Source organism: Dermochelys coriacea, chromosome 8 (genome assembly GCF_009764565.3).
Source record: "Dermochelys coriacea isolate rDerCor1 chromosome 8, rDerCor1.pri.v4, whole genome shotgun sequence".
Classification (NCBI taxonomy): domain Eukaryota; kingdom Metazoa; phylum Chordata; order Testudines; family Dermochelyidae; genus Dermochelys; species Dermochelys coriacea.
The window spans coordinates 96,689,008-96,716,667 of record NC_050075.1 but is presented as its reverse complement, the minus strand read 5'-3'; the positions used below and the strand labels follow the sequence as shown (position 1 = coordinate 96,716,667).

The window sequence follows — 27,660 nt, the reverse complement described above, 5'->3', positions numbered from 1 at the left end:
CCGCTCATTCAAAACTGCTGGTGCAAATATTAAGGTCATTTTTACAGCTACTAAGATGAACTAGAATGCTGCAAGTTTCATGAACACCAGAAAGTTCCACAGAATCTCAAACATGCCCAAGTAAAATATAAAGTCACATACTCTTTTGTTCATTAATTTTCTTGCCTTGTCTCTTCATCAGCACAGATATTAGTGTTTAAGTGAGGAGCTGCTTCTTCCTAACTAGAGATGGGTCAACCCTCCCCCCAAAAAAATCAGACCCAAATGCCCCAGAATTTTGGGAAGATTTAGCTCACTGTGAATCTTTGATTGCCTCAATGCCTGCATTTGAACATCCCTGAAATCTGAGGAAGTTTGGACCAGGCTTTACAGTTTAGGTCTTTATACCCAGCCCACATTCTCTACATCCTTGACTCCGCAGTAGAGTCAAAATTGTCCATTTGTCATATCACATTCCTTTCTGTGGCAATGGCTGGCTAGATCAAAAGCATAGAACAGATGCTGCATTAGCATCCAGCAGAAGGAAAAGCTGGGAAGGAGAAAAATCTTATCCCAAAATAAGCTGAATCTGATAATAAAAAAGGAAACATAGAAAGCAGCTGCCCTAATAAACCGATTTTTCTATCCCATAGTTGCTACTTTTCATACTTGCTCTATTCTGAAAGTGCCCTTTTAAACACTGGGAAATTAAAAAACATTTGTAAAATGCTCTGGGATCCTTGGATGGACACAATTATATGGGCCCCATCCTACACAGTGCTGGGTGCTTCCTGAGTGGTGCTTATCACCAGTCATCTTCAATTCCTATTGACATCAAAGGAATATGAGGAGGATTACATAAACTAATGCTACCCTTGGAGCACAGATGCTCACCGGTTCTTGATTGTCAAGCGGTGTTTCTACGGGTATGTCTACACTGCAAAAAAAAAAAAAAAAAAATCTGTGGCAGAGTCTCTCAGATCCTTCTACACACTCTGCCTCAGGCTACAGCCTAAAAATAGCAGAGTAGAGGTTCCACCCCTGCTGGAGCTCAGGCTCTGAGACCAACCTCACTTGCCAGATTTCAGAGCCTGAGCGCGAATATCTACGCTGCTATTTTTAGCGCTGTAGTGCGAGCCCTGTGACCTGCGCTCTGAGACGCAAAGCCAGGGATTTTTTTTTGCATTGTAGATTATTCATGCACATCTTTATCATGTGCCTCATTATTCAGACACTGAATTTCATAGAACAGCCTAAGTCAGAAATGGAAGATACCTATTAAGTCATGTAGCCCAGTTAAAGTTCAAGATGGTTTGCTACAATATATTTCTCAATGCTTTGTCCAGTCCAGTTTTAAGTGATTCAAATGATGGGGCTTCTACTAATTTCACTAGAAAATTATTCCATACTCTAGTAGATGCAGTTAGGAAATATTTACTGAAGGTCAACTTCAAATTTCCCATTGGTCAGCTTCTTCCTATTACTCTTATTTATACCCGCTGCATCCTCCTAAATGATTCCTCCCCTTCCTTGTTTTCCCCCTTAGTCCTTGTCTGAGTAAGCTAGACATACTTAATCATTCCTTAAAAGCCTCTCTCTCCATCCGCTCAACCATTTTTAAATTTCCCATCCTTTAGATGAGTGTCAAAGATACTAACCTAGGAGATGGATATTTGCCATGAAGAAATAGACCTCCTGTAATTCCAAGCAGTTTAAAAAATGAGAGCCGAAGGCTGCTATTCAATCATTGGATAAGCTTTTTACAATATCAAAAAGAAATATTAATCCAAATATGCATGTTTTAAAAGAGGCAAAAGAATAGCTGTTTTTCATAAAGATCGATCATATTTCAATCCTAGTACTAGCAATATAGGAATTCCCATAGCAGATCTGACCAGTGGTCCATTTAGTTCACACCATTACAGAGACTGATCTACTGAAAGTGGCCTGTACCAGCAGCGTCAGTGCAGATGTAAGAAACCCGTGGTGGATATTATAGCATAGCCTACCCTTGGGGGAAGTTTCTTGACCTATGTTTGGCTCTTGACCTGAAGCATGAAGGTTTGTAGCCCTGAATGCTGTCAATATACATAGGCATGTCTAATCTTTAAATCCTACAATCTCTTGCAATCATAGATACTTTATGGCACTATCTGTAAAATAACTGTAAAAAAGGTTTTATACATTTTCTGACATCCTGCTTCATTTTAAAGGCCCTGTGTCTTGGCTTGTGAGAGAACTGATTGCAGAGAGGCAAGCAGGCAACTTTTCAAACATCAGAAGTGGCACTGTCAAGGATACACAATACTGAGACAGGTCTGCTGCCCGTTTCCTATAAATGCAAAGTTCTGTGATGCAGACTCATTGATAGCACCTATGAGTATAAGTATTATGACTTGTGTCATTCAAGAAGGCCCTTGTTTTCTACGGAAAAAGCATGTTTAGCTGTTAGAGCAATCTGGGGATTTGGGTTCTATTCATTATTCTGTCACTGGCTTGCTGTGTGATCTTATGTAAAGCCATTTAACTTCTCCGAGTCACAGCTTTCCCATCTTGTCCAATGGGGATAAAAATCCATGCATCTTCCTCACTTAAAGGTGCCATTAAAGTGCAAAGTGTTTCATATTTGCATTCAGCTGCACCATTTAATGAATCACGTCTAGACACTGGTATGTGACTGTGTTCCTTTGGCATTATTTGAACAACCCACACATCTTTCATACTGCATGAAAAATGTAATCTTAGTACGTCAGAATAGAGCTCTATAACAAAAATAATGATTACTAGTACCAAACATTTGGCTAATGCTTCCCATTACAAACACTAATTAATCAGTCCTCTCAACGCCCCAATAAGGCACATAAATACTGTTATCCCCATTCTGAAGATGAGGAAACTGAGTCAGAAGAGAAGTGAACTGCTCAAAACCACACATGTCAATGTAAGAACCAGGACTGGATCTCAGGCTCCTGTCTTCCAAGCCATTGGTTAGGACATCAACAATGCTTCCTCCGTCTCTTATACATACAGATACCATATTTTATACATAGGTGTAGACAGGTATTGTATATTTCTAGTGTGTGTGTGTGTGTGTGTGTGTGTGTGTGTGTGTGTGTGTGTGTGAGAGAGAGAAAGACAGAGAGTAATATATACACACTCTCTGTCTTACTTACACACACACACACACACACACACACACACACACACACACAGAGAAATGATATCAATACAATATGGATATAGCAGATTAGTTTTACAAGGTTCCCACCAGTCTGACATTCATCAGCCTTATAATCTAACAGTAACAAAATATCCTTTACAAATACATGTTGAAGCAACATGCTCTTACTGCCAGTCCAGGGGCTGCTGGTTAAATTGATACCCAAGACTGATGTTCTACCAGTCACTGATTGACTAACTTTGATTTTGACATTCCCAGGAAATGTTTTTGCTTGCCTGACCTCATTGCAGGGGTTAAAGGAAAGTTGTAAGCATTGGTTCTGAAACACTTGGAAGAATCTCCCTGAATCAAAAGTGCTTCGTAAAAGGCTCTCAGCCAGGTAATAAAATATTTTTGATGGACTCCTATTTTATCATTACCCATGTAAGAAAAATGTATTGCAAGAATACCAACACAATTCAGGGAAGTAATCATTTGCAGATTTGGTAGGCATTCTCAATTGGCAAAAATGAAAGATTTATTGTTGGGATGATGAAACAAAGAGCAGTTGTGCAAACTTTACTGAGCAGGATTATGAGAACATGCTTTTTCCATTTCCCACTTTTGAATGTCTTGGATGCAGTTTCAAAAGAAAGATCAGGATCAATTATTTAACATTGCAGTTATGCTGTACCTGACTGTAGGATCTCTTCACACATGTTATCTATGCACAACAATAAAAAATGAGAGCCAGAGGGCATACTGCTGTAGACAGCAAGTCCAGTCTCAGAAATAAAACTCATTGTTCTTTGGTTCAGTGACTAGCAGAGAGATGTGAATAGAAAAGGCAGGCAATGACAGATGTCTGTGATGTAAATGTATAGCTATTTACCATGTATCTCAGCAAAAAAAACTGTCCTCCACACCCTGAGTTACCTTTCTACACAAAAAACACAAGTGTCCTGAAGACATTATACAGAGTCAGATCAGTTATTAGCTACAGTATTGTCTTCAAAAGCCAAACAAAAGCTTGATCCTGCAAACCTCACTTATATGAGTAATGCTATAGAAGTGGATGGGGCTCCTTGTGTGAATAAGGGTTTACAGGATCAGGTCCCAAAGCAGGCTTAAGAAATAGGTGGAACAGAAAACAATTAAAGAGAAACTAGTTCTTTCTCTTCCCATTTCTGTCAAGGGCTCAGTGTGACTCTGAGTAAGCTGTAGGTGAAGCTCTCTGGGCCATATTCTGATCTCATTTGAACAGGTGTAAATTCAGAGTAATTCTGGATTCACACTTGTGTAAATGGGAGCAGAATTTAGCCCGAATCTGTGCCTGGGTTTATCTACCTGTGAAGTGGTCACAATTATCAGCATTGTGAGAATTATTGTTTGTAAAGAGCTTTGAGATCCTTAAATGAAAGGAGCTATTGATGCATAAAGTGTTATTATTGATCTATTATTATTATTAGGCCCATTAATGCAATGCATGATAATAATAAAAATACTTTGCATTCATTAGTCCTCACAACACCCCTGTGCCATTTTACGCTGGGGGAATCTCAGGGACAGAAAGACTAATACCAAAATTTCCAGAAGTGTCCACTGAGTTTCAGTGACTCAATTATTGGATGCCTAGTCTGAGACATCTAGAACCTGAATTTCATTGGTGCTTAGCATCCAGGTGCACTATCAATCTGCACCCTCCCGCAAAAAGAGCTATCCAAAATTGATGGATGCTTTTGGTAACTTTGGAATAGGTGTTTTGCCAAAATTCACAGAGGGTCAGATTCTGACACATTCACTCATGCTGAATAGCACCTTGAATTCAAAGACGTACTTAGGCGCCTAAATACCTTTGTGAATCCCATGCTTACCTGACAAGTGGCCCCATTGAAATCTACAAAACTACTTGTCCAATAAAGTACTCCTCAGTATAAGAGTATTGGAATTGGCCCACAGCGAGCTGTACACAGATACAAAGATCATGCTCTGACAACCATTGCTTTTTATTTCTCATAAGATTGTTAAAAGGCCAGCTATTGCTGGCTTTTCCTGAAATAACAATATCTCTTTTTAGAGCGGAGATCCAACTGTATACATTACTGTATAAAGTTTCTGATGTGCACTAAATTCCTCCTTCTCCCTTGAGACTCCACTATAAGGCCTTTGTGCTGACTACAAATGCAGATTAGCATAACTATTAAAAGACGTATTTCATAATACACAGCATTAAAACGTACTGGCCTAAGAAGAGATGTTAATGAGTATATTGTTGTCAAATTTTTTAACAATATTTAATTTTACTATTTTTTAATTTGACCAAACCCTCAGTCGGGTGATCCAAGCTATTTTTTTCCCTTTGAGGTTAATTGGTTTTTAAAAAGGCTAAATCACTGAAATTTCAGAAGAATCTTATGCCATTTTTAATAATTCCCATCGAGCACACGCTTTGAAATCAAGTAAAGCAAAGCACGTAACCTCAGGAATACATTCCCTAATGCTTTATTTTAGAGCTTAGAATTTTAAAGCTACCAAACCTCTGTATTATAAAATTAATAATATTCAGATGCAAGACTAAACGAGCAATGTGAAATTATTTTTGATAATATGAGTATCCTCACATTGCTTCCAGATTGAAGATTATTGCACTCTGCTCAACAACTGCAGTTGAGCCCACTATGAACAGCCTTCTTAACTTCTGGAGAAAATCTGCCTTATTGAAATGGTGTGGAGACTCAGCTAAATTACACTTTTAGGACTGAGCTGTTGGACATATCTTTTAGGTATTTTTGTAATATTAAGACTTTCCTATAGAGAACAGAAAACTCACAATTATATTTATAGCTTTGCAATACTTATGACTAGATGGGGAATAAAACTGATTAGTTTAGGTTGTATCACTTGGTCTTTACCACTGGGCAGATTCAATATAGTGAATGGGCAATTCAATCCCAGATGAGATGTAGAGAGAGAGAGAGAGAAATCTTGTCACATTTTTGCAACATGGGAAATAGTGAGCTACGCTAAAATCTTTAGAAGTTATTGCAAACCAGCTGCTTGGAATTGGGAAGGACTTTCAACTTTTGCATCCTCAGATGCGAATATTTGGTCCAATCCATTGATCTGGGTTGCAAAGAAACTGATATTGTGATATTGCAGCTGGAATGATTTGGGAGTTGGAGGCTGGTTCCAGGATATCTTCAAAAGGAGACTCCCCTCAAGAGGTCTGGGGATCTGTGCTAAGAATGGGCTTCAAATGAATTTGTGTTTGGAATATCACCCAGAGTCTGGCCATAGCAGAGCTGCAAATAATTCCTAATGTCTTACAATGAGAAAGCATCACTGTTCCCTGAGTTCTGTGTGACAAGTTGATAATGATAGTGAGATGTTATTTTTGCATGCCAGTTGGGCAAAAGGAGGTAGAGAGAGCCTAAGAGAAATTTTCCAAGGAGGATTGGGAGCACTGCCTGGTATTTTGTTTTTTGGCAGCCAGAGATGGCAGGCTGCAGCTAATATATTTTAAGATTTGACTCTGGGCATAGTTTACCCTATATTATCTGAAAATGAGCTTGAATGAATCTGGTCAATGTTGGAAGAGAGTTCTGGAGTGACTAGTTCACTTTTGCATATGACATGGGAGTGACAAATAGCACAGTAACTGGGGAGAACATTAAAATCCCTCTTCATTAAAATCCTCACACTGGACTAGGCCATTGGTTAGGCTTTTTCAGCATCCTGAAGTATTTAGTTTTTTGACTAAGACCTGCTGCTTTGGAGGAAAGTGACCTCCCCCCACCTAAAATATACCTTGCCAATTGTGCAATGTGGTACAGAGAGGTAAAAATTCCATCCTTGAACCCAGCAGGTGATCAGCTTACCTCCTACACAACTGTACTTCATTACTCTTGTTTTCTTAGATTGCATAACTACAAACTTTATTAGTGGTAAGGAAGTTACGCAGCCCTTTAAAAACCCAGGTACAATATCTGATTTGACTAGGTCTTATGACAATGAGTTTGACAGGTTGAGTACACACTGTATTAGAGTGGTATTTCCTTTTAGTGATTCTAAACCCACTGAATTCATTTTCATAGATGTTTTTCGGTTCTCTCATGAAGACTCAATAGTAATGCCTACATGCCATGGTGATTGGTTCTGCATAAACATCACAGCCCGACTGACATATAGATAGCAAATGAATGGAGTGACTTATGTTTTAACTATGCCATCCCAGAATAATTTGATCAAGTCAATTGAAATAAAGACCCATGCACATAGAGTCTTCTTCCTTATGAAAGGAATAATTCTTATGAAAGTCCCATGCTGTACCTCTAACCTTCCTTATTACCCTTCTCTTGATCTCTTCAATCTTCTGTGTCACTTTCTGAAGGTAGCATGACCAAAGTTGAACACAGTCCTTTAAAAGAGGGCATTAAACAGTGGCAGTTGGAATAGATTTTTTTAGATTTATGTAGATTTATGCAAATGTAAAGAGAGAGGCACCTATCCAAAACCCTAGGTTTCCTGACACAAATTAGAGGAACACAGATAACAATTAGCAGCCAACTTCATAACAACCACCAAAACTCAATTTCTTGTAGAGGTCCCATAAATCCCACCCCACACACATCTAACCCCCATCAAGCCACTCCCTCTGCATCAGCCTGATCAAATAGATGCATGCATGCCCTGAAGGTCCACAAATTATGGTTATTTTGGCCCAAAGAGGGAAGCTGGTGATCTTCATAGAAGTCGAGGGGAATCCAGCACAAGAATCTCTGCTGACTGTACCTATGGCAGTACAGCTTGAGGACAGAGGTGGTCCTTCAAGTAGGTAGGTCCCAAGCCTTTTAGGACAAAAAATATTGTCTGTGCTATCTTCTCTCTCTTTAATGCACTAAATAATTTCATTTTCTTTTTAATTGCCTCTGATCATTGAATAATCACCCTCATTGAGCCAACTTCACACAATCACTTCTAAACCATTTGCTTCACAGAATCCTGCGAATTCAGAGCTCAACCACCTATAGCATATAAAAAGTTCAGACTTGCTTACATGCAAAGTTAAATTCCATGTGCCATCCTGCTGACCAGTTTTTCAGTGCATTTAAGACTATCTGTAATGTCAGACAATCTGCAATGGTTTAAATAAACAAATATACTTAGCATCATCACCAAACCACTTTCTTGCTGTCCTCCTCCTCCTAACCACACAAAGCTCTTAACCCTCCAGTTCCTAGAGAGCATCAAGAAGTGCTGTATGGGAGATGTGTATGTCAGATTTAAAAAAAAAAAAAAAAGACCTCTGGGAATGTGGTTATACTCTTGGGTAGAATGAGTGGTTTTTTTTTTACCATTGACTTTAATAGCAGCAAAGTTAGGCCAACACTGGCATTTCTGAAAATACTATCCCTGGCATCTGTGCATTATTGTTGTGTGCTCCTAAAATACCCTTCATTCAGAGATCTGGAAACATATTACAAACATGAATGAAATAGTCCTTACAACACTTCTTTAAGGTAGGTCAGCATTAGCTTAATTTTATAGATGAAGGAACTGAGTTACAGGAAGGAGGTGGATCTGAGTTTCCTTAAACCACACACACATATCAATGAACATATAGTTGTGTAAATCAGGTAACTGCATGCACAAGTAGAGAATTTACCTGCTGATAAAGGATCGTCCCCTATTCTATACGTGACTGGAGCCACAGCCTACAGAGACTACAGTACCCAACACACCTTGCTGCATTTTGATCAAAATAGATTGCTCATTGACTGCTGTTGGAAACTACTCACTAGCTGCTGAGATCATAGATTTCCCATTGGCTGCTAGCAGTATGAATCTGCTTAGAATGCCCAACTCAGCATAGGTATAGTAATCAAGCTAAAACCACTGATTAGTTACCAAATGTATCAGGCCCTTTTGATGCTTAAAGATTTAAAAGGCTTGTGGAATTCTAAACCACCCACACAAAATACAGAGAGAAAGCATAGTAGTACAGTTACTTATTTATATAGCTCTTTGTACAGAGAACCACAACACGGGTAGCAATTTTAAAGTGGTAGATGGTTAGCTAATGTGATGTACTGGCCTGAGCACAAGATCTGTGGTCAGGAACTCTTGAGTTCTAATGCTGCCCCTGATGCATATTCTTAAGTGCACTTAGGCAAATGACTTAACTTCTTTATGCCTCAGTTTCCCTATTTGTAATGAGGCCATTATAATACCTACCCATGTGAACTGATCAACAAGCTACTATGTTTAGATTAAAAGGGCTAATTATTAACAACATAAGTAGTTTTTTTTTTGGGTACAACAGTTGCAACCAAAGGCCCCAGCCAGGCCCAAGGGCATGCTCAGGAATTTAAAATTTCGCTAGTTTTGGTGGGGCATGTTGTGCATCCCCACTATAGCCACTGGGCCAGCTCACTCTCCCTTACGTGGCCCCGTGGATGGAGGAATTCTGTGTCCCTACCAATTATTGGGGGTGAGGGTCATGCCCCTACTTGTCCCCCCCTTGTGTACTGCATACAGTACATACATAAAATAAAATAGAGTGTCTACTCCAAAGAGCTTGCAATCAAAGAAGGAACAAGATGTGACAAGTAGGTATAGGACACCACAGGGTTGGACAAGAGAAAGGAAGAGTGAAAACAAGGCTACATAGTTTGTTTCTTTAAGATAAGTGAACTAGAGATATTAATGTTTGAGAGACAGGCCACCTGTCAAGCTATTATCACTGGTGGTTTACAGTAGCACAGCGATTTATGATGCCTAGTTTCTATAAACATAAATAAATTGCATAAGTAGAAATGAGATTTTCTTATTTCTCTTCACTCTTAGTTGCCCAAGTTTGAAAATTGGGTTCCTTGAAAACACACACACACACACACACACACACACACACACACACAGATGGTAGCCTTGTTGTCTATTTTTTATGACGTTGCCACCATGCAGGAGGGACTGAAAGAGATTACCCAGTAGTGGTTTTATCCAAATCAAACAATCTTAGGCCTAAAAAGACTAAATGAGCAGCCATATATTTACATTCTCAAACAGGGATTTATGGTTAGTCTACAATATTTAGGTTTCAGAGTAGCAGCCGTGTTAGTCTGTATTCGCAAAAAGAAAAGGAGTACCGGTGGCACCTTAGAGACTAACAAATTTATTAGAGCATAAGCTTTCGTGAGCTACAGCTCACTTCATCGGATGCATTTGGTGGAAAAAAAAAAACCACCAAATTTTTCCACCAAATGCATCCGATGAAGTGAGCTGTAGCTCACGAAAGCTTATGCTCTAATAAATTTGTTAGTCTCTAAGGTGCCACCGGTACTCCTTTTCTTTTTACAATATTTAGGAATCACTATTATTCCATACACCAAAATGCTAGAACTGAAAGACAAAAGATGCAGCTATGAGAAATTTTTTTTAAATGAAAACCATTTAAGCTTGCTAATTTTTGCTGTCTCAGACAATCAAAATTCCAATTGTCTAGGACATCAAATCTAAAAAAGCATGAAATTAATCTTCAAAAGTTAAAGTCTTAAGTACATTGCATCATTATTTTTGTTGGATATATTTTTGATTATAATGCAGATGAACCCCAAATTTAATAAAACTAAAACAACATGAGTTAAGTATGAAACATAACAGGATATTGCAGAGAGATTAGGTAGTTTCCTTTAGACTACTTGCAGAGCCCAAGGAAAAATCAAACACAAGGAACACAATGAAGAGAAGACACAGCTTAATTAGAATATTTAACTGAATAGGAAAGCAGAATACTCAGAGTACAGGTTTTGGCAACAAAATACAGAAAGCACAAGAAATACCCAAAATCTCAGTAGTTCCTCTACGGCAGATGTCGTTTTGCCTTTCAACCATTGGTAGTAGAGAAAGAAGCAAGCTAGCTAAATTTAAACCAGCTGTAATGATGAGAGTGTTACAGTTGGACTGGAGGAAGCTTACCTCATGAAAGTATTGTGGAAACTGCTGTTGGAAAGATAATAAAAGGATTAACTGCAGTTTTAGTGGACCATTTACTTTTCAATCAAAATGTCTCATGTATTTCCTGTTCTCAAGTGGCTTGAATTCCAAAATTCCTTTGTCTATTACAGTGCATAGTAGCAAAGCCTGTCATAAGAAATTAATAATTTTACATGGAAGAAAACTTTTATTTATATGGATTGAGCGCTATTTGTGCTAACCGCCCCAAACAGTCTCAAAACCTACTTAGCCAGCAATTGTAACAGGCAAAAGAGAGAAGAAAATCAGCACCCTCAAAAATGAAGTAGAATTGTGCACAATGGGTAACTGCAAGCAATGAAAGAAAATCCCCACTACAAAAACCAAGAGATGCAAAGTTACTGAACAGGGCAATCCACTAAACATAACAAAACAAACTTAAGAACTCAACTGATGAAAAATGAATTGCCTTATTAATTTCCAGGGGTAACTGCACAATTATTACCCTATCAAAAGATAACCAATAATGTAAAATGGCATAACATCATAGCACAAAGAAAACACAAAGAAATCTTTTTTAAAAAATGGAATGTAATTCAGCAGGCAAACGATCCCAGTTTGAGGATAATAATTTTAAGGAGATGAGTCTGTGGCTTAAGACCTTGCATTGCTAGATCAAGTATTTTCAACAGCAGGAAGCTAGACTTGCAAAAAAGATGCATTTTTAATGTGCCCCAAAGGTCCAGTTTTACTATAGCATAAGACTCCAGGTCTCAATTATTATTACTTGCTGATGGTCACTATTTTTGTTCTGGCTATGGAAGGAGTTAACTGCTTGTGTGATGTTATGCTCTTAATTCTCTCTGGGGCACACAGAGTATTGGAGTGATTACACTGTCAGCTGTAATGAAACAGAGCTTTATATATTTACATGCCAAGAGTACATACATATTTCCAGCATGTCCAATATGCAGGTTTTCGTCGGGCCTTTCACAACACTAAATTCTTGAGATGTTGTCAATAGCCTATTATTTAATGCAGACTAACATTTTTAGTGTTACATGAACTAACTTCTGTGGCATACACAGAGTCCTATACAAACACTGACTGGAATGTAACATTAGAAATTTGCTATACAATAGCTGTCAAATATGCATCTTAGTGAAAATGAAAAAGGGTCTCCATCTCCTCCCTGAGTAAATCTAGCACTCTCTACTGTGTCTTTCATCATCATAGAAAAGCTAACCAAGTTTCCCCATTTTATCATTTTCTTTAAAAAAAGCCTGAAAGAAATCAAGAGAAGAGATTGTTTTCATTTCTTTGTAAGTGATTAAAAAGCCAGTTCCACTGAGAAATCCAGATGGTTTAGCAGTTTCATTACATTTTTATTTATAAGAAAGGGGTTTTCATTGTTCTTTTAACATTTATGTCAATAAAAATAACTGTAAAGAGTTTCAGAGTAGCAGCCGTGTTAGTCTGTATTCGCAAAAAGAAAAGGAGTACTTGTGGCACCTTAGAGACTAACAAATTTATTTGAGCATAAGCTTTCGTGAGCTACAGCTCACTTCATCGGATGCATTTGGTGGAAAAAACAGAGGAGAGATTTATATACAAATATAAATATATAGTATATATATAAGTATATAATATATAGTATATAGTATATATATAAGTATATAAATCTCTCCTCTGTTTTTTCCACCAAATGCATCCGATGAAGTGAGCTGTAGCTCACGAAAGCTTATGCTCTAATAAATTTGTTAGTCTCTAAGGTGCCACAAGTACTCCTTTTCTTTTTGTAAAGAGTTTAAATTCCTCAGTGCTTTTACAAGAGATGTTGATGCTACTTATGAAACTGAGGCAAAAGGTAATTATTTGTATAAGTACTCTTGCTTGATAAATCAGACACATACAGTTGTCACTCTTAAAATGTGCCATTTTACCTCAAGCAACTAGATAATGATGCCTCACTATTTCTATTATTTCCACTGTTATTCTATATACATAGTTTCGGGAATACTAACTGAATAATACTAATATTAAGATAACATTATTAAGATATCTAAGGCAAATGAAAAGTTGTTAAGATGATAATAGCATTATTCTCTGGCAAAGCAAAAAATGTTGCATATTACTTTTCCTCTCCTCCAACCGATCGTTAATACTTGACAACGCCTTGAGATATTTCTAGCACCAAATTACATATATAGATATAAAAACACACACATGCCATAATGGACTTCATCCTGTCTTAACTTTCTTATGAGTATTTCCTGCCATAAGATTTTGCTACCAATACAATAATGGGGGGAAATTGTGTAAATTGAGTACCATCACCTGCTGGTGCAATTATTCCTTTAAATTTTTTTTTTTTTTTTACAGCAGTACACAAAGAAAGCTTTGAAAATCTCATGGCTCAGTTTGGAAGCTCATGTCAAACTTGCTTACTTTTATCTAGTCTATTCAAGGTCTTATATTATCGCTGCTCCCTGCATATGGAAAGCTCTATGGAAGTCATTAACTTTTATTTTAATTTGGCCACATTATCGTCATAGGATGCAGATGAACAGACAGTGCTGTTCTCAAGATCTCCTTTTTGGAATGCTGATGTTGTTTACTATAGCTTGATCAGAGGAGAACAAAGGGTTTTATTTTTTTAGAACACTCTGTTTTGCCTAGTTCAAAAAACAAACCAACCCCTCTAAAACCAACCCCTAACAACCTTAGAAAATCTCAAGATATGCTGATTTTTTAATCATTTTAAATCCTTAATATGATTCTTTTTCTTTTCCCAACTACCATCTCAAACTGTTGCACTATTAACTCCATGGGTTATTGTTAAGAAGGAAGAATGAAAAGAATTTAATTAGATGTGTTTTATGTTTCTTTATTTAAAATGTCACCCGAGGCTCAGTGATCCTTATTTTACGTTAAATGACTGCTGCTGGCTTTGATCATCATTTTATTAATGCTTTAATGAATATTAAAAAAATAAACCATTGTATTAAAAGTTAAGCTTTCATATAAAAGGGACTGAATCTCTTTTCCAAGAGCTACAATATTTATTACTCAAACATTTCCTTTAAAATTAAGTTCCTTCCCCAATTCTCCTTAGAACAAACCAAGCTACAGGAAAGTACGATAATTATATTTGAATAATATTGGAGAGAGAGAGCCAGTGAGTGAGCAGAGTAGCACGTTTCTGTTCAAACAAACAGATTCCAGACTTACCATACACTTGTTTGGTTTTTCTCCAGAATGAACCCTCATATGAATCAGCAGTTTGTAACGAGCATTGAAAGGCTTATACCGACGGACACAGCCTGCCCAGAAGCAAGTAAAGTCCTCTCCCTTCCTCTGGTCAATGTGCGTTTTTTCTAGGTGTCTGACCAGTCCATCTTGTTGGTCATAAGTGGCATTGCAGTCAATCCACCGACAGACCTGTGTGCCATTGCTGACCTCTTGTTCATCTCCTTCACTGGGCTGAAGGGACTTTGGAGACATGGAGACATGTAAATGAGGCAACGTCCCTTGAGTCTGGCTTAGCTGCTGGTGTAAATGATAAGGCGGCGGCGGCAGCCCCTGACGATGCCGAAAGAGATCTGTGTTAGAGGAATAATCATCGACCGGTTCTTGTTTTAAGAAACTCACCTTCTGGCTGCTGTGTGAGGCGTCTTGCTGAGGAATACCAGTACCATTCATCATAAGGTTAAGACTTGCATTTTCCTCTATTTGCTGCATTTGTAGCGGATCACAGTCAACTCTGTCACATTCAGTGGAAATAGGTACAAGGCATGCTGAGGGAGAGGGAAGACTGCAAGGGTTCCCAGGCTGAGAGCAAGACTGGGGACGAGAAGATTTCTGAGCACTGTGGTGACTGATCTCCAAAGGATGAGAGGAAATGCCAGCCGAATTAGTCCGCAGACCATTCACGCAGGTGACCAGTGATGTCTGTGATGTGCGGATAATAGCTGTAATATCGATTCCTTCAGCTGAAGATGGCATAACAGAGATGCATCTTTTCTTCAGGTTGCTTGATTGTAGCCTGGCTGAATGTTGAGGGCTGCCAAATGACAATGAACCCAGGGAGGAGCTATGTTCATTATTAAACAAGTATGATGAAAGTGAATTTGTAAAGCTATTATTCATTAGGTCTATTTCAGGATGCAGACTACCAGAGGCTCGCAGCTCCATTCCCTCTGTAGTCCTTCTATGTGCAGAAACCTCCGAAAGAACCTTATAATCACCTGGGCACTCTTGCTTAATGTGCTGAGCTGGGTGACTTCCATTCATGCACAAAGTGGAAGAATCGATGGAGTCTTGAAACCTGGGAGACCTGTAATACAGTTTCATTAAACATCACCAACTGTGGGAGAATTTATGATTTTTGTACAAGATGCAACATTTATTACGCCCTGGAGAATGAAACCACTTATTCTCTACTGCACGTTGTCTGTGTCTTCCAACAATTAACTTTAAAAATCCTGCAGTGTTTCCTCTGTGGCCTTGTAAAGGTAGCATCATTTTACATGGGATTAATTTTACACTGTGGGTTACACATTGTACAAATTCCCCCCACCTCCACTACTGGCAACTCATCAATCACAATCTATAGGGTCAATGTACAGACTGGAAAAAACCATAGCAAAATGTGTGATGTTTTTTTTTAGTTTTTTGAACTCAAGCATTTTCGTTAGAGCACATAGGGAAAGTGTTTTGGAGTTCTCACATAGCTCACAGTGGTGGCGTTCATTTTATTCACTCTCTAGAGACATTCACCATTACAAAATTCACAACATTTCAACTCACAAGGCATTTGTTTGAGGAAAAAATTTGATCAGCTGAAAAAAGGTGGATGTAAAGAAATAACTGGAACTGCTAGCCACTATTACAATGTACAATAATCATTAATTAAAAAACCCTGCTAGTTGCCTTAGATCAGTGATTCTCAATCTTTTCCCTAGCAAAGCACCCCATTGTTATCTAGCTGGGATCTAGCCAGGCCCCCTCTGCCATTTGGTAATGTGAGAATAGGTTAGCACTGACTCCCTGGCATTTGTTCAAGATCCTACCGAGAGTCACAACCCCCAAGGTAGGAACCCATGCCTTAGGTAACTAAATAGGGTTAGGAACATAAGAATGGCCATATCAGATCAGATCCATGATCCATTTAGTCCTGTTCTGACACTGGGCAATACAAATTGGCTCACACAGAAGGGTCTAAAAAACTCCGTAACAGACAATTTTTAAATAACCTGCCTATAGGAGAAATTTTTTCCTAATATTTTCTTCCAGGCAATCAGTGATTGGCTTATGCCTTAAAGCACAAAGTTTTATCTCTCTTATAAATATTTATCATAGCTGATATAACTGTGTCTGTATTATTTCTCACTATTAGCAGCTGTTCCCAAGATATTCCTACAGCTTATGTAATATATGGGGCTGGTGCTGGCCCTCTTCACATGGGTGAATTTCACACTACAGAGGATTGTGGGTAATATTGCAAACACTGAGGCAACTATGGTTATTCAGCAAGTTTTTAAGGAAACCACATTTAAGACAAAATTGGAAAAATTTTCAAGAGCAAGCAATGCCTGTATATGCAGCATGTATAGCCAGATAGCTACTGATGAGTCAAACATGCAGCTACTGTGCACATATGTAATGGAGATATTTATGGGGTAAATCACAGAACCTTGGGGTAGATTTCATTTATTTTACAACTTGACTATTTCAACTGCATTCTGCTCCCTAATCCATTTTTGCTGCAGCTATTCTAACACTCCAACTATGGACAGCTTTCCAACTGCTATGAATTTAAAAAAAAAACCCACACCCACAAAAATGTTTCTTATTCACAACAAGGAGAGATTTGTCAGAAAGATTACAGTGCACTGAGACTCTGTACTGGCAATATTCGCAGGGGTGGGTGGGTGAGATTCTGTGTCCTGCGTTGTGCAGGAGGTCAGACTAGATTATCATAAGGTCCCTTCTGACCTCAATATCTATGAATCTATGAATTACTTCTGGTGTCTTGTTTACAACACTCCTGCTAATATGTCCCAGAATGATGTTTGCTTTTTTTGAAACAGTGTTACATTGTTGACTCCTAGTTAGTCTGTGATCCATTATTACCCCAGATCCTTTTCTGTAGTACTCCTTCTTAGGCAGTCATTTACCATTTTGTATTTGTACAATGGATTATTGCTTCTTAAGTGTAGTGCTTTGCATTTGTCCTTATTGAATTTCATCCTGTTTATTTCAGGCCATTTCTCCAGTTTGTCAAGATCATTTTGAATTCTAAACCTGTCTTCCAAAGTACTTGCAACCTCTCCCAGTTTAGTATCATTCACAAACTTAAGTATACTCTCTATGCCATTAGCCAAATCATTATAAAAGATATTGAATAGAATTGGATCCAGGTCAGATCCCCATGAGACCCCACTGAATATGCCCTTTCCAGCTTCATTTTGAACCACTGATAATTACTCTCTGAGTATGGTTTCCAATCAGTTGTACACCCACCTTATAGTAGGCTCTCTTTTCTTAGGTTGCTTAGGAGAAGGTAATGTGAGACAGTATCAATAGCCTTACTAGAAAGTTGAGATATATCACATCTACTGCTTCCCCACATCCACAAGGCTTGTTACCTTATCAAAGAAGGATGTTAGGTTGGTTTGACAAGATTTATCCATGACAAATCCATGTTGATTGGACTGATTCAAGCTGACTGGTTTTTAATTCCCTGGGCTGTCCTTATTCCTCTTTTTATAGATATGTACCATATTTGCAGTTTTCCATTCCTCTAGGATCTCTCCCTTCCTCTATGAGTCCTCAAAGATAATGGCTAATGGCTCAGATATCTCTGCAGCCAGTTCCTTAAGTATTCTTGGATGTATTTTATCAGCCCCCATCAACTTGAAGACATCTAACTTGTCTGAATAATTCTTATCTTGTTCTTTCCCTATTGCAGCCTCAGATCCTATTCCATTTATACTGATGTTCACTACATTAGTCCTCCATTCTAACCTTTTTGGTGAAAACTGAAACAAAAAATACATTTAATGCTTTGGCCATTGCTGCGTTTTCTGTTACTATCTTTCTCTCCTGTCCTTACTCTTCATTTTGCTTCTAATGTATTTGTAAAATGTTTCCTTGTTACCCTTTATCTCCATAGCTAGTTCAATCTTGTTTTGTGCCTTGGCCTTCCTAATTTTGTCTCTATATGCTTGTGTTTTTGTTTTTTTTTAATATTCATCTTTTGTAATTTGACCTAGTTTCCACTTTTTGTACGATTCTTTTTTGAATTTCAGTTTGTTGAAGATCTGGTTAAGCCAGAGTGGTCTCTTACCATGCTTTCTATCTTTCCTATGCATTGGGATAATTTCCTTTTGTGACCTTAATAATGGTGATTGGTCCTGCAGCACAGAGATACTGATCCCAAGAGGCACTATGCTCCCAAATCTTGCAGTGAAATCAATGGGAGTTTCCAGGGCTCAACCTTACTCAGAATCTGGACTGTAGTTTCTGTGATGAAGACAATTGTATCACATGGAGTATGAAATGCATAAAGAGTAAAAAAGAGTGTGATTTCTAAAAAGAAACAAAAGGAAGCACTGGGGTGGATGATTTCAATCAAGAAAGAATGAATTCACATTTCTCATCCACACAGCTTTGTGTTACAGAGGTTCTGCTTAAATATAAATATAAATATTGGCTACTAATGCAGATTTGTATACCAGAATTCTTCATAAGAATTATAGCTTTCTAGATATGTGCACCATGTTATATACTTTATGCCCTCGTGAGTCAGTTAACATTGCTGTAGGAAGCTGCATTATTTTCATTTCCCAACTTTTGGGTGTGGACATTTTCAACCTTAAAGTTGCATTAGTGCAAATTTTCTGCGTTTACTATAGAATTTTATCATCACCCTTCTAGGGCAAACTCTGGGCCGCCGCAGCCATTGTGGGGCCCAAACTGGAGCAGAATTGGTGCAGTTCTACTGAGCAGGCACGGGAGGGACAGGATTCCTGGAGAGCAGCTTTTTAGTTAGCTCCTTCTGATGTTATTAATTATCATTTGTACTGAGATAGCCTTGAGATGGCTCAGTCAGGGATTAGAGCCCCATTATGCTAGGCATTGTGCTAACAGATAAAAAGACAGTCCTTGCCCCAGAGATCTCACAGTCCAGGGCAGTGGTTCTCAATCTGCAGCCCAATCACCACACAGCTGCGGCCCATGTGACATTCTCGGGGCCATACAGGCAGTGTGGATGTGGCCCACATAACACAGAGAGCTGCATATGTGGCCCACAATGGTAAACAGATTGAGAACCACTGGTCCAGGGACTATAACTTGCTGCAAACATGAATGTAACAAATAAATGAAGGTGGGATGACGAAGGGACAGTAAAATGAACATGTGCCAACATGCAGGGGATAGAGGCGGGACAGAGTGGGTAGGTTTGACACGGGGGATATGCAGTAGGAATTGAGGGCGGTGGTGAATTTTGGAGATGGAGGAATTCTTATTGACTCCCCAGCAGAATACATATAGGTTTGGAGACATCTTTAAATGTTCACTCTAAGCAACAATCCAATTGCACAGGATGTTACAGCACACTGTACAAGGAAGCAAGGCCTTTGTACAGTATGTTACAGTCTTGTGGTGGCAAGAGATGTCGTACTTCTAAAGAGACTTTCATACAGAGAACAAGGACAGTAGTACTATGCCAGAAGTGTTTTAGTTTAAAAACAGCCTCACAGTAAAATAGCACCAGAGTAAATAATCTGAAGATTTTAGCTAAACAAATGTACGTGCCTTTAATTTCCCTTGCAAGCAAGTCTTTTCTTACTACTGACAGTTTTAAGAAGCTGGAGGATATTGTTCTGCTACATAATTACGGGCCCTTTGCAACACTTGCTTTTTGTCTGCACCACTGCCTTTACACAGAAAAACAAGAACACAATGTGGGAAGAGTTTTCCATGCCTGATAATGGATTATCTGACAAATGGCCAACATTAGCTGTACATGGAGGCCAATTGTGGTGAAGAAGGTATTAGGACTTTTCCAGTATAACACACACATCTCATTTACAAATACTATGTAGTGGAAATAATGATGCATAACTTAAAAGCTATTAACTGATCTTGGGATGGAAGAGAAGGGGGTATTATCTGTGGATTAATGCAGTCATCACTGAAATACAGTTCCTGAGAAAAAATGACATGGGGGGAGCTGATGGGGATAATGAATTTCAGTGTGCTGAGAAAAACAGCAGAAGCCAGACGTAACACTGAATTCCTGGCAGTATTTTGAGCTTGTGGTGGAGGTGTCGTTGTTTGTTTGGGTTTTCTTTGTGGTTGTACACATTAGTCATTCAAAGATTAACCCAGAATCCTTGTCAGAATTTGCATTTCCCCTTATTTATGCATTGGACATCAGAGCTGGTCAGAACAACCACTGCAAAGTACAGTCAGTGCTGTCCATAGTATGTTTTGTTACATCCATTCCCACCCTCTTTTGTCCAGGAAAGGGCTCAGTCCTGAAAGGCACTGAGCACCCTCAACTCCCACTGACTTCACTGAAAGCAAGAGCACTCGGCACGATGCAAATTGGGCTCTTATATTTTTAACTCTTCAGGGTAAGGATATTGTCATCTTGTGTTTGTCTGTAAAGAACCACAACTATGTCACTGTGGCAAAGAGTCCTGTGGCACCTTACAGACTAACAGATATATCGGAGCATAAGCTTTCATGGGTGAATATCTGACGAAGTGGGTATTCACCCACAAAAGCTTATGCTCCAATATTTCTGTTAGTCTGTAAGGTGCCACAGAACTCTTTGCCGCTTTTACAGATCCAGACTAACACGGCTACCCTCTGAAACTATGTTACTGTGTAAATAATGAATAGTAACAATAATAAATTCTGTCTGTTTTCGCTTTCATACCAAGAAGTAGCTTTGATTCCATATAATGTGTCTGTTAGGAAAGACAGATGCATTCACTGTGCTAGGATTAGTTACTGTATGTCTGTCAAGCTCACAAAGCCAAGCAGGGCACGAACACTACACTGCAAATCCTGTACAAATCAAAACTGTGGAAATAGGGTGTACATACAAACAGAGAGCAAATAGCCCATGAAGGAAAGGAAAGCAACCACAATGTACCTCAAGATGCTCTCCAAACAGTTACTCAGGAAATGGTGAAACCTGACGATTTTAGAACATGTTGTAAAACAAACACAAGAGAATTACCTCAAATCACCTGCTGCTTTATTGTAATAGCAGCCCTCTCATATTCTGTTGCATACAATCCTCTACGTTGTTCTGGGAATCTTCCCTCAGAGAGAGATGGAAGGAGTTCATATTTCTGAGTGTAGTACTGTGATCCCCAGTATACACGCATCTGTCATTTCCCTATTATGGATTTTACAAAAAGCTTCAAAAAGATCTAAGCAGGGTCCTCTCCTTCTCCTTTTGTTTTCTCCTGCCCAAATTATCTTTGTTTCATAATTATCCTCAAGGACAGAATAAAAACAGCCTGATAATTGCAAGCACCGCACTGAGACATAAAAGGGTTGAGACGGAGCTGAGTTAAATGCAGCAGAAGCATAAAAGTTTTAATACCAGCAGCAGAATATGTTTGCTATTTGGTATGAAAATGATTTGCTTTTTTTCCTTAAAGTTCTTTCCACTTGATTGTCACATTGATGTGCCTTTTATTCCTGAAAATGCAGATATCCTTGTCCCATTAGTAAAAGAAAAAGGGAAAACAATGCATAAATGTGTATAATAAAATCAAAAACAGCCAGATTTCCATGACTAAGTTACACAGTCAACATTTCCTCTTGCTGGGTCTATGGAAATTTGGATTTGATGGTTCCAGGCAGAAAGCATCAATTATTCCAAATATTTAAGATAAAGCCTGCAACTTTATTGAGTTTTTTTATTTCTGCATCTCTTCAAAAAAGGTCAAGATCATTTCATATCATAAGCTTTGCCAAAAACCACTGTAATTAAAATAGATGGACATATTTTAATTCAGAGCAGGCTTCTATTCACAATGCATGTCTGTTTAGGGTATTTGTTTAAAATCTGGTAATGTTAAATTTGTAACAACAACACAAAAAATAATAGAGTTCTACATTTTCGTATAATTAATTTATAGCAAATGTTTAAGTAGGGCTCTGCCATGAACAGAATCTAAGAACTGTGCATATATCAAATCCAGAGCCCAGATTTTTACATTATAGCCTTAAAAGCAAATACCAAGGATATGGTGCTCTGTGGGAACATTTAGCTCGGTTTGTTAAAGGAAACACTGTAGAAAGAGAGTGGCACCCGCTTCCTGGAGGTTTAATGGTGGCATGCCAGACTGCCATATGGAAGACTCCAGTTTGGGAGTGACTCTACCATCCTTTTTTCCTTGGCTGGAACTTGGAAGCATCGTGGGTGGTGAGAAGGGAGGGGAGGCAGTTTTCTTTCTATTTAAGTCACTGGCAAACTATCATTCATTTCAGTGGATGCTGGGATTGTACTCACAGAGGAGACATACTTAACTCCGAAAGTAAAGGGTGCCACTGCCTTTAGAGCGATCACCTAGTAGTAGGCTCATGGAGCAGTATGAGTGCATCTGCACAGAAAGGCCATGCCTCAGGCCCAGCAGTAAGGTACCATCTATGACAGCTGCTAATGGGTAATGGAATTAGTTGATTGGAAGGAAAGATTAAATGGCTGCCCCAGAAGGAAGAAGAAGATGAGGCAAAAGCCAAAGAGATCATCCAACCCTGGCATTCACATCAGGCCACTCAAGCAGGCCCAATGAGGGCAGAACCCATGTCCAAATCCTGAAAGGTTGCTACTGGGAAAAAAAGATTATAGCAATAAAGGGCTTCAAAAGGGAAAGGTATATAAAGCAACAAAAACAGGAACAATACCTGGTATCCGAATGTGTTAAATTCAGGTGACCGACATGTAGCAATCTCTCACGAGATAATGGGTGGTCTCGGGTAAGTGGATTTCCTGTGTGGATGAGCAGACTCTGCCTACAGACAGGTACTGAGCTATTTGTCATTTCCATGTCCATCATGTTCTTCTTCTCGGAGATCAAATTACAATGGCTGTATCCACCATTCACTGTTAAATAAATTAAAAAAAGAGAGAGAGAACGAGTGAGAGAAAATAACCATAAGCTTCTACCCATGGATGTTGCTATATCAGTTATCATTCTCGGTTGTTCCCACTTTTGGCTCCTCTCATGAAAGCATTATAATTGCAACAGCAAAGAATGTTAAGGGTTTCACAATGAACCAAGAACTAATTCCAAAGGAATTAGCGTCCAGAATTTATTGCTCTTGCTCCTCTTTTTAAAGATGAGGCTGTTTTTCACTTCGTATGTTAGCTTTAAAAAAAATGTGAGTTTCCTTTTCTTCTACGTTTTTTGGGGGCAGTGGAAGGTAGTGTTTCCTACATTTTTTGGTTAGTTAGTTTTGTTTTGGGGTTTATTCATTTATTTTGGTGGGATTGGTTGTTGGATTTTTTTCTATTAGTGAAATTAATGAGGACAATATTAATGAAAGGGTCTTCTGCAGTCCAAGTGAAGTCTATTTTTTGTATTTTTGGTCTACACAGGGAAGTTATACTGGTATAAGATGTGAAAACTAAGATATGATTTAAAACTGATAGAGTTACAGCAGCATAAATTCGCTATGTAGATACACTTAACATGACCTGAGTGCCTTTCTTTAAAAATTTTGGTTTAGCTTATGTCACTTTTAAGCTAAACAAAAACAAAAAAAAGCCACTTTAATAACAGAATGAGAGTGTCCACATAGTGAGTTATATCAGTTTAACTATACTGTTTGAACTGTAGCAGTATTATACTGGCAAAACTTTCCTGTACCAGCATGCCTTTAGAATATACATGATCAGGGCATTAGTGAGGAGGTTCTAGTTTATTTTCTGATGAAAAATGGGAAAAAAAATAAATATTTGTCATGTGTTTAAGTTTATTCATATTTTCAAAATAATCAATTATTTTTCTATATTCTTGTTCTGCTCTGGCTAGGTTTGGACATGTTTAATTTCCCTCTTACACCTAAAGATGAGGGAAATGGACCAAAGATACAGCAATTATTTTAAGAAAAAGAATTCTGGACACACTTTCAAATGTATCCATGGACATTAGATGCATAGATCCAAAAAAGATAGACGTGTTTAAAAGCAGATGGCAAGATATAGCCTAGGACTTAGATCCTGAGCCTGAAAACACTTAACACACATGCTTACATTTAAGTATGTGAGTAATTCCATTGACTTTAATGGGGCTACTCATGAGCTAAAAGTTAAGCATGTGGGAAAACATCTGCAGAATAGGAGGGGCCTTAAACTGCTAGGTACAAAAAAAAATCACTATAGATATTTACCATGATATGCTTATTGCACATGGGCCATGCCTTTAAAATACTAGATCATAAGTATGGCCATACTTGGTCAGATCAATGGTCCATCTAGCCCAGTATCTCGTCTTCTGACAGTGGCTGGTGCCAGATACTTCAGAGGGAATGAGCAGAACAGGGTAATTATAGAGTGATCCATCCCCGGTCATCCAGTCCCAGCTTCTGGCAGTCAGAGGTTTAGGGATACCCAGAGCACAGGGCTGCAGCCCTGACCATCTTGGTTAATAGCCACTGAGGGACCTATCCTCCATAAAGGTATCTAATTTGTTTTTGAATCAAGTTATACTTTTGGCCTTCACAACATTCCCTAGCAACAATTTCCATGGATGGACTATGCACGGTGTGAAGAAGTACTTCCTTATGTTTATTTTAAACGTGCTGCCTATTGCTTTCTGTGGGTGACTCCTGGTTCTTGTATTATATGATGGTTAAATAATACATCCATATTCACTTTCTCTACACCATTCATGATTTTATAGATCTCTGTCATATTCCCCCATTAGCTGTCTCTTTTCTAAACTGAACAGTCCCAGTCTTTTTTTCTCTTCTCATCTATAAGCTGTTCCCCAACTCATTTTTGTTGCTCTTCTTTATACTTTTCCCAACTGTAATATATCTTTTCTGAGATGGGACAACCAGAACTGCACACAGTATTCAAGGTGTGGGAGTTCCATAATTTATATAGTGGCATTGATATTTTCTGTTTTATTATCTGTCCCTTTCCTAATGGTTCCTAATATTCTATTAGCTTTTTTGACTGCCACTTCACACTGAGCAGATGTTTTCACAGAACTATCCACAATGACTCCAAGATCTCTTTCTTGCATGGTAACAGCTAATTTAGACCTCATCATTTTGGATGTATAGTTGGGATTATGTTTTCCAATGTGCATTACTTTGCATTTATCAACATTGAATTTCATCTGCCATTTTCTTGCCCAGTCACTCAGTTTTGTGAGATCCCTTTGTAACGCTTCATAGTCAGCTTTGGACTTAGCTGTCTTGAATAATTTAGTGTCATCGGCAAACTTTGCCACCTCACTCTTTACCCCCTTTTCCAGATTATTTATGAATATGTTGAACAACACTGGTTCCAATACAGATCTTTGTGGAACCCACTATTTTCCTCTGTCCACTGTGAAAACTGACCATTTATTCCTACTCTTTGTTTCCTGTCTTTTAACCAGTTACTGATCTATGAGAGGATCCCTCTTATCCCATGACTGCTTACTTTGCTTAAAAGTCTTTGGTGAGGGACCTTGTCAAAGGCTTTCTGAAAGTCCAAGTATGCTATAGCCCCGGATCATCCTTGTCCGCATGCTCGTTGACCCCCACAAAGAATTCTAATAGATTGTGGATGCATGATTTCCCTTTACAAAACCCAACGTATTGTGTTCATCTATATGTCTGAAAAAATCTGTCCTTTTACTATAGTTTCATCCAGTTCGCCTGGTGCTGAAGTTAGACTTACTGGCCTGTAATTGCCAGGATTGCCTCTGAAGCCTTTATAAATATTGATGTTACACTAGCTATCCACCAGTCATCTGGTACAAAGACTGATTTAAGTGGTAGGTTACATACCACAGTTAGTAGTTCTGCAATTTCATATCCGAGTTCTTTCAGAACTCTTGGGTGAATATCATCTGATCCTGGTGACTTATTACTGTTTAATTTATAAATTTGTTTCAAAACCTCCTCCACAGACACCTCAATCTGGGACAGTTCCTCAGATTTTTCATCTAAAAAGAATGGCTCATGTGTGGGAATCTCCCATATGAACCATATATATAATCAAGGAGAAAGGAATTAAAATCACACATACAAAAATCAGTTTAGAAGAGCATCGATGACAACTAACTTTTTTTTTTAACCTCAGAGAGGAGAATTGTACTTATTTACCTACTTCAAAAGTGTTTTGTGAGGGTTTTTTTTTAATAAATGTTTGAAACGTGTCTTGAGATCTTCAGATCAAAGGAACTATGGGCAGGTAAAGTACTTGTATTAGTTCTGACTGCTTTTCACTTCATTTTTCCTCTTAATAAACAAAAATGATAGCAAAACCCATCAGATATTCTACTAATAATAATTTGCTATTGACCAGTTTTCTGATCTTCCATACCAAATCAACAGTCTAAACAGAATCTTTTCTTGTTAGTGAACGGAGTGGCAATAAAGGAACGTCGTAAGTGTTGTTTGAAGCTATCTCAATTGAGCTGCATATTGTGCTATGGATGAAGGTGTAGTACAGACATCCATTTAAGACAAAATCAATTCAATTTAAAAGAAAAAACAAACAAATCAGACAAAAAACACCAACAGGAATTTGCAGTCAAAGCCCTGATCCTGCAGTCCTTAGGCAGGAAAAGTCAAATGGAGTCTTGCTTGTGCACAGTAGGACTGGAGCTTTGATCAGAAAATGTGTTTGTGCCACAATAAAATATTTTAAAACATTTCCTTTTATTAGCCCCATCTACATTCAGAAACCGATCCATTGCAAAGAATGGTATCAGAGTAGCAGCCGTGTTAGTCTGTATTCGCAAAAAGAAAAGGAGTACTTGTGGCACCTTAGAGACTAACAAATTTATTAGAGCATAAGCTTTCGTGAGCTACAGCTCACTTAATTTATTGCAAAGAATGGCTGTCAGCAATAGATCTTCCTGAACTAGAGTTGAAAAAGGTTTGTGTTATTGTAGATGAAACACAACCATTTTCAATATCATTACAGAAAGTGTGACTGCAACATGACTCCACCAAGTCTCAGGGTATGTCTACATTGCAATTAGACACCCACAGCTGGCCCTTGCCACTGATTTGGGCTTATGCAGTTCAGGCTGAAGGACTATTTAATTGCAGAGCAGGCTGAGCTCTGGGACCCTCCCATCTCGCAGTGTAGACATATCCTTGGTCACACTTTCTGTAACATGCCAGTTTCCCAATGTAGGGTTTGACTCATAAGGTGGAACAAATGGCTTAGTTCCATATGTGGCAATTCACACTTTAAAATGTCACTGAAAATGGTATGGGAAAAGAAACAGTATTCATAATGCACTGACTATAGTATAATTGAAGTAACCACTTCTAAGAGG

At 38.4% G+C, this 27,660-nt stretch overlaps 1 protein-coding gene across 3 annotated transcripts in view; it reads right to left on the bottom strand.

The window, feature by feature from the left end:
* Positions 1–27,660, bottom strand: part of GLIS1 (GLIS family zinc finger 1) — a 269,714-nt gene that overhangs the window by 121,601 nt on the left and 120,453 nt on the right. For all 3 annotated transcript variants that reach the window (XM_038415007.2, XM_038415005.2, XM_043520300.1), the window contains exons 3-4: positions 23,054–23,252; positions 14,342–15,446 (exon numbers count right to left, since the gene is read on the bottom strand). In XM_038415007.2, coding sequence (XP_038270935.1) covers positions 14,342–15,446; positions 23,054–23,252 — 1,304 coding nt within the window. The remainder of the gene's footprint in view (positions 1–14,341; positions 15,447–23,053; positions 23,253–27,660) is intronic.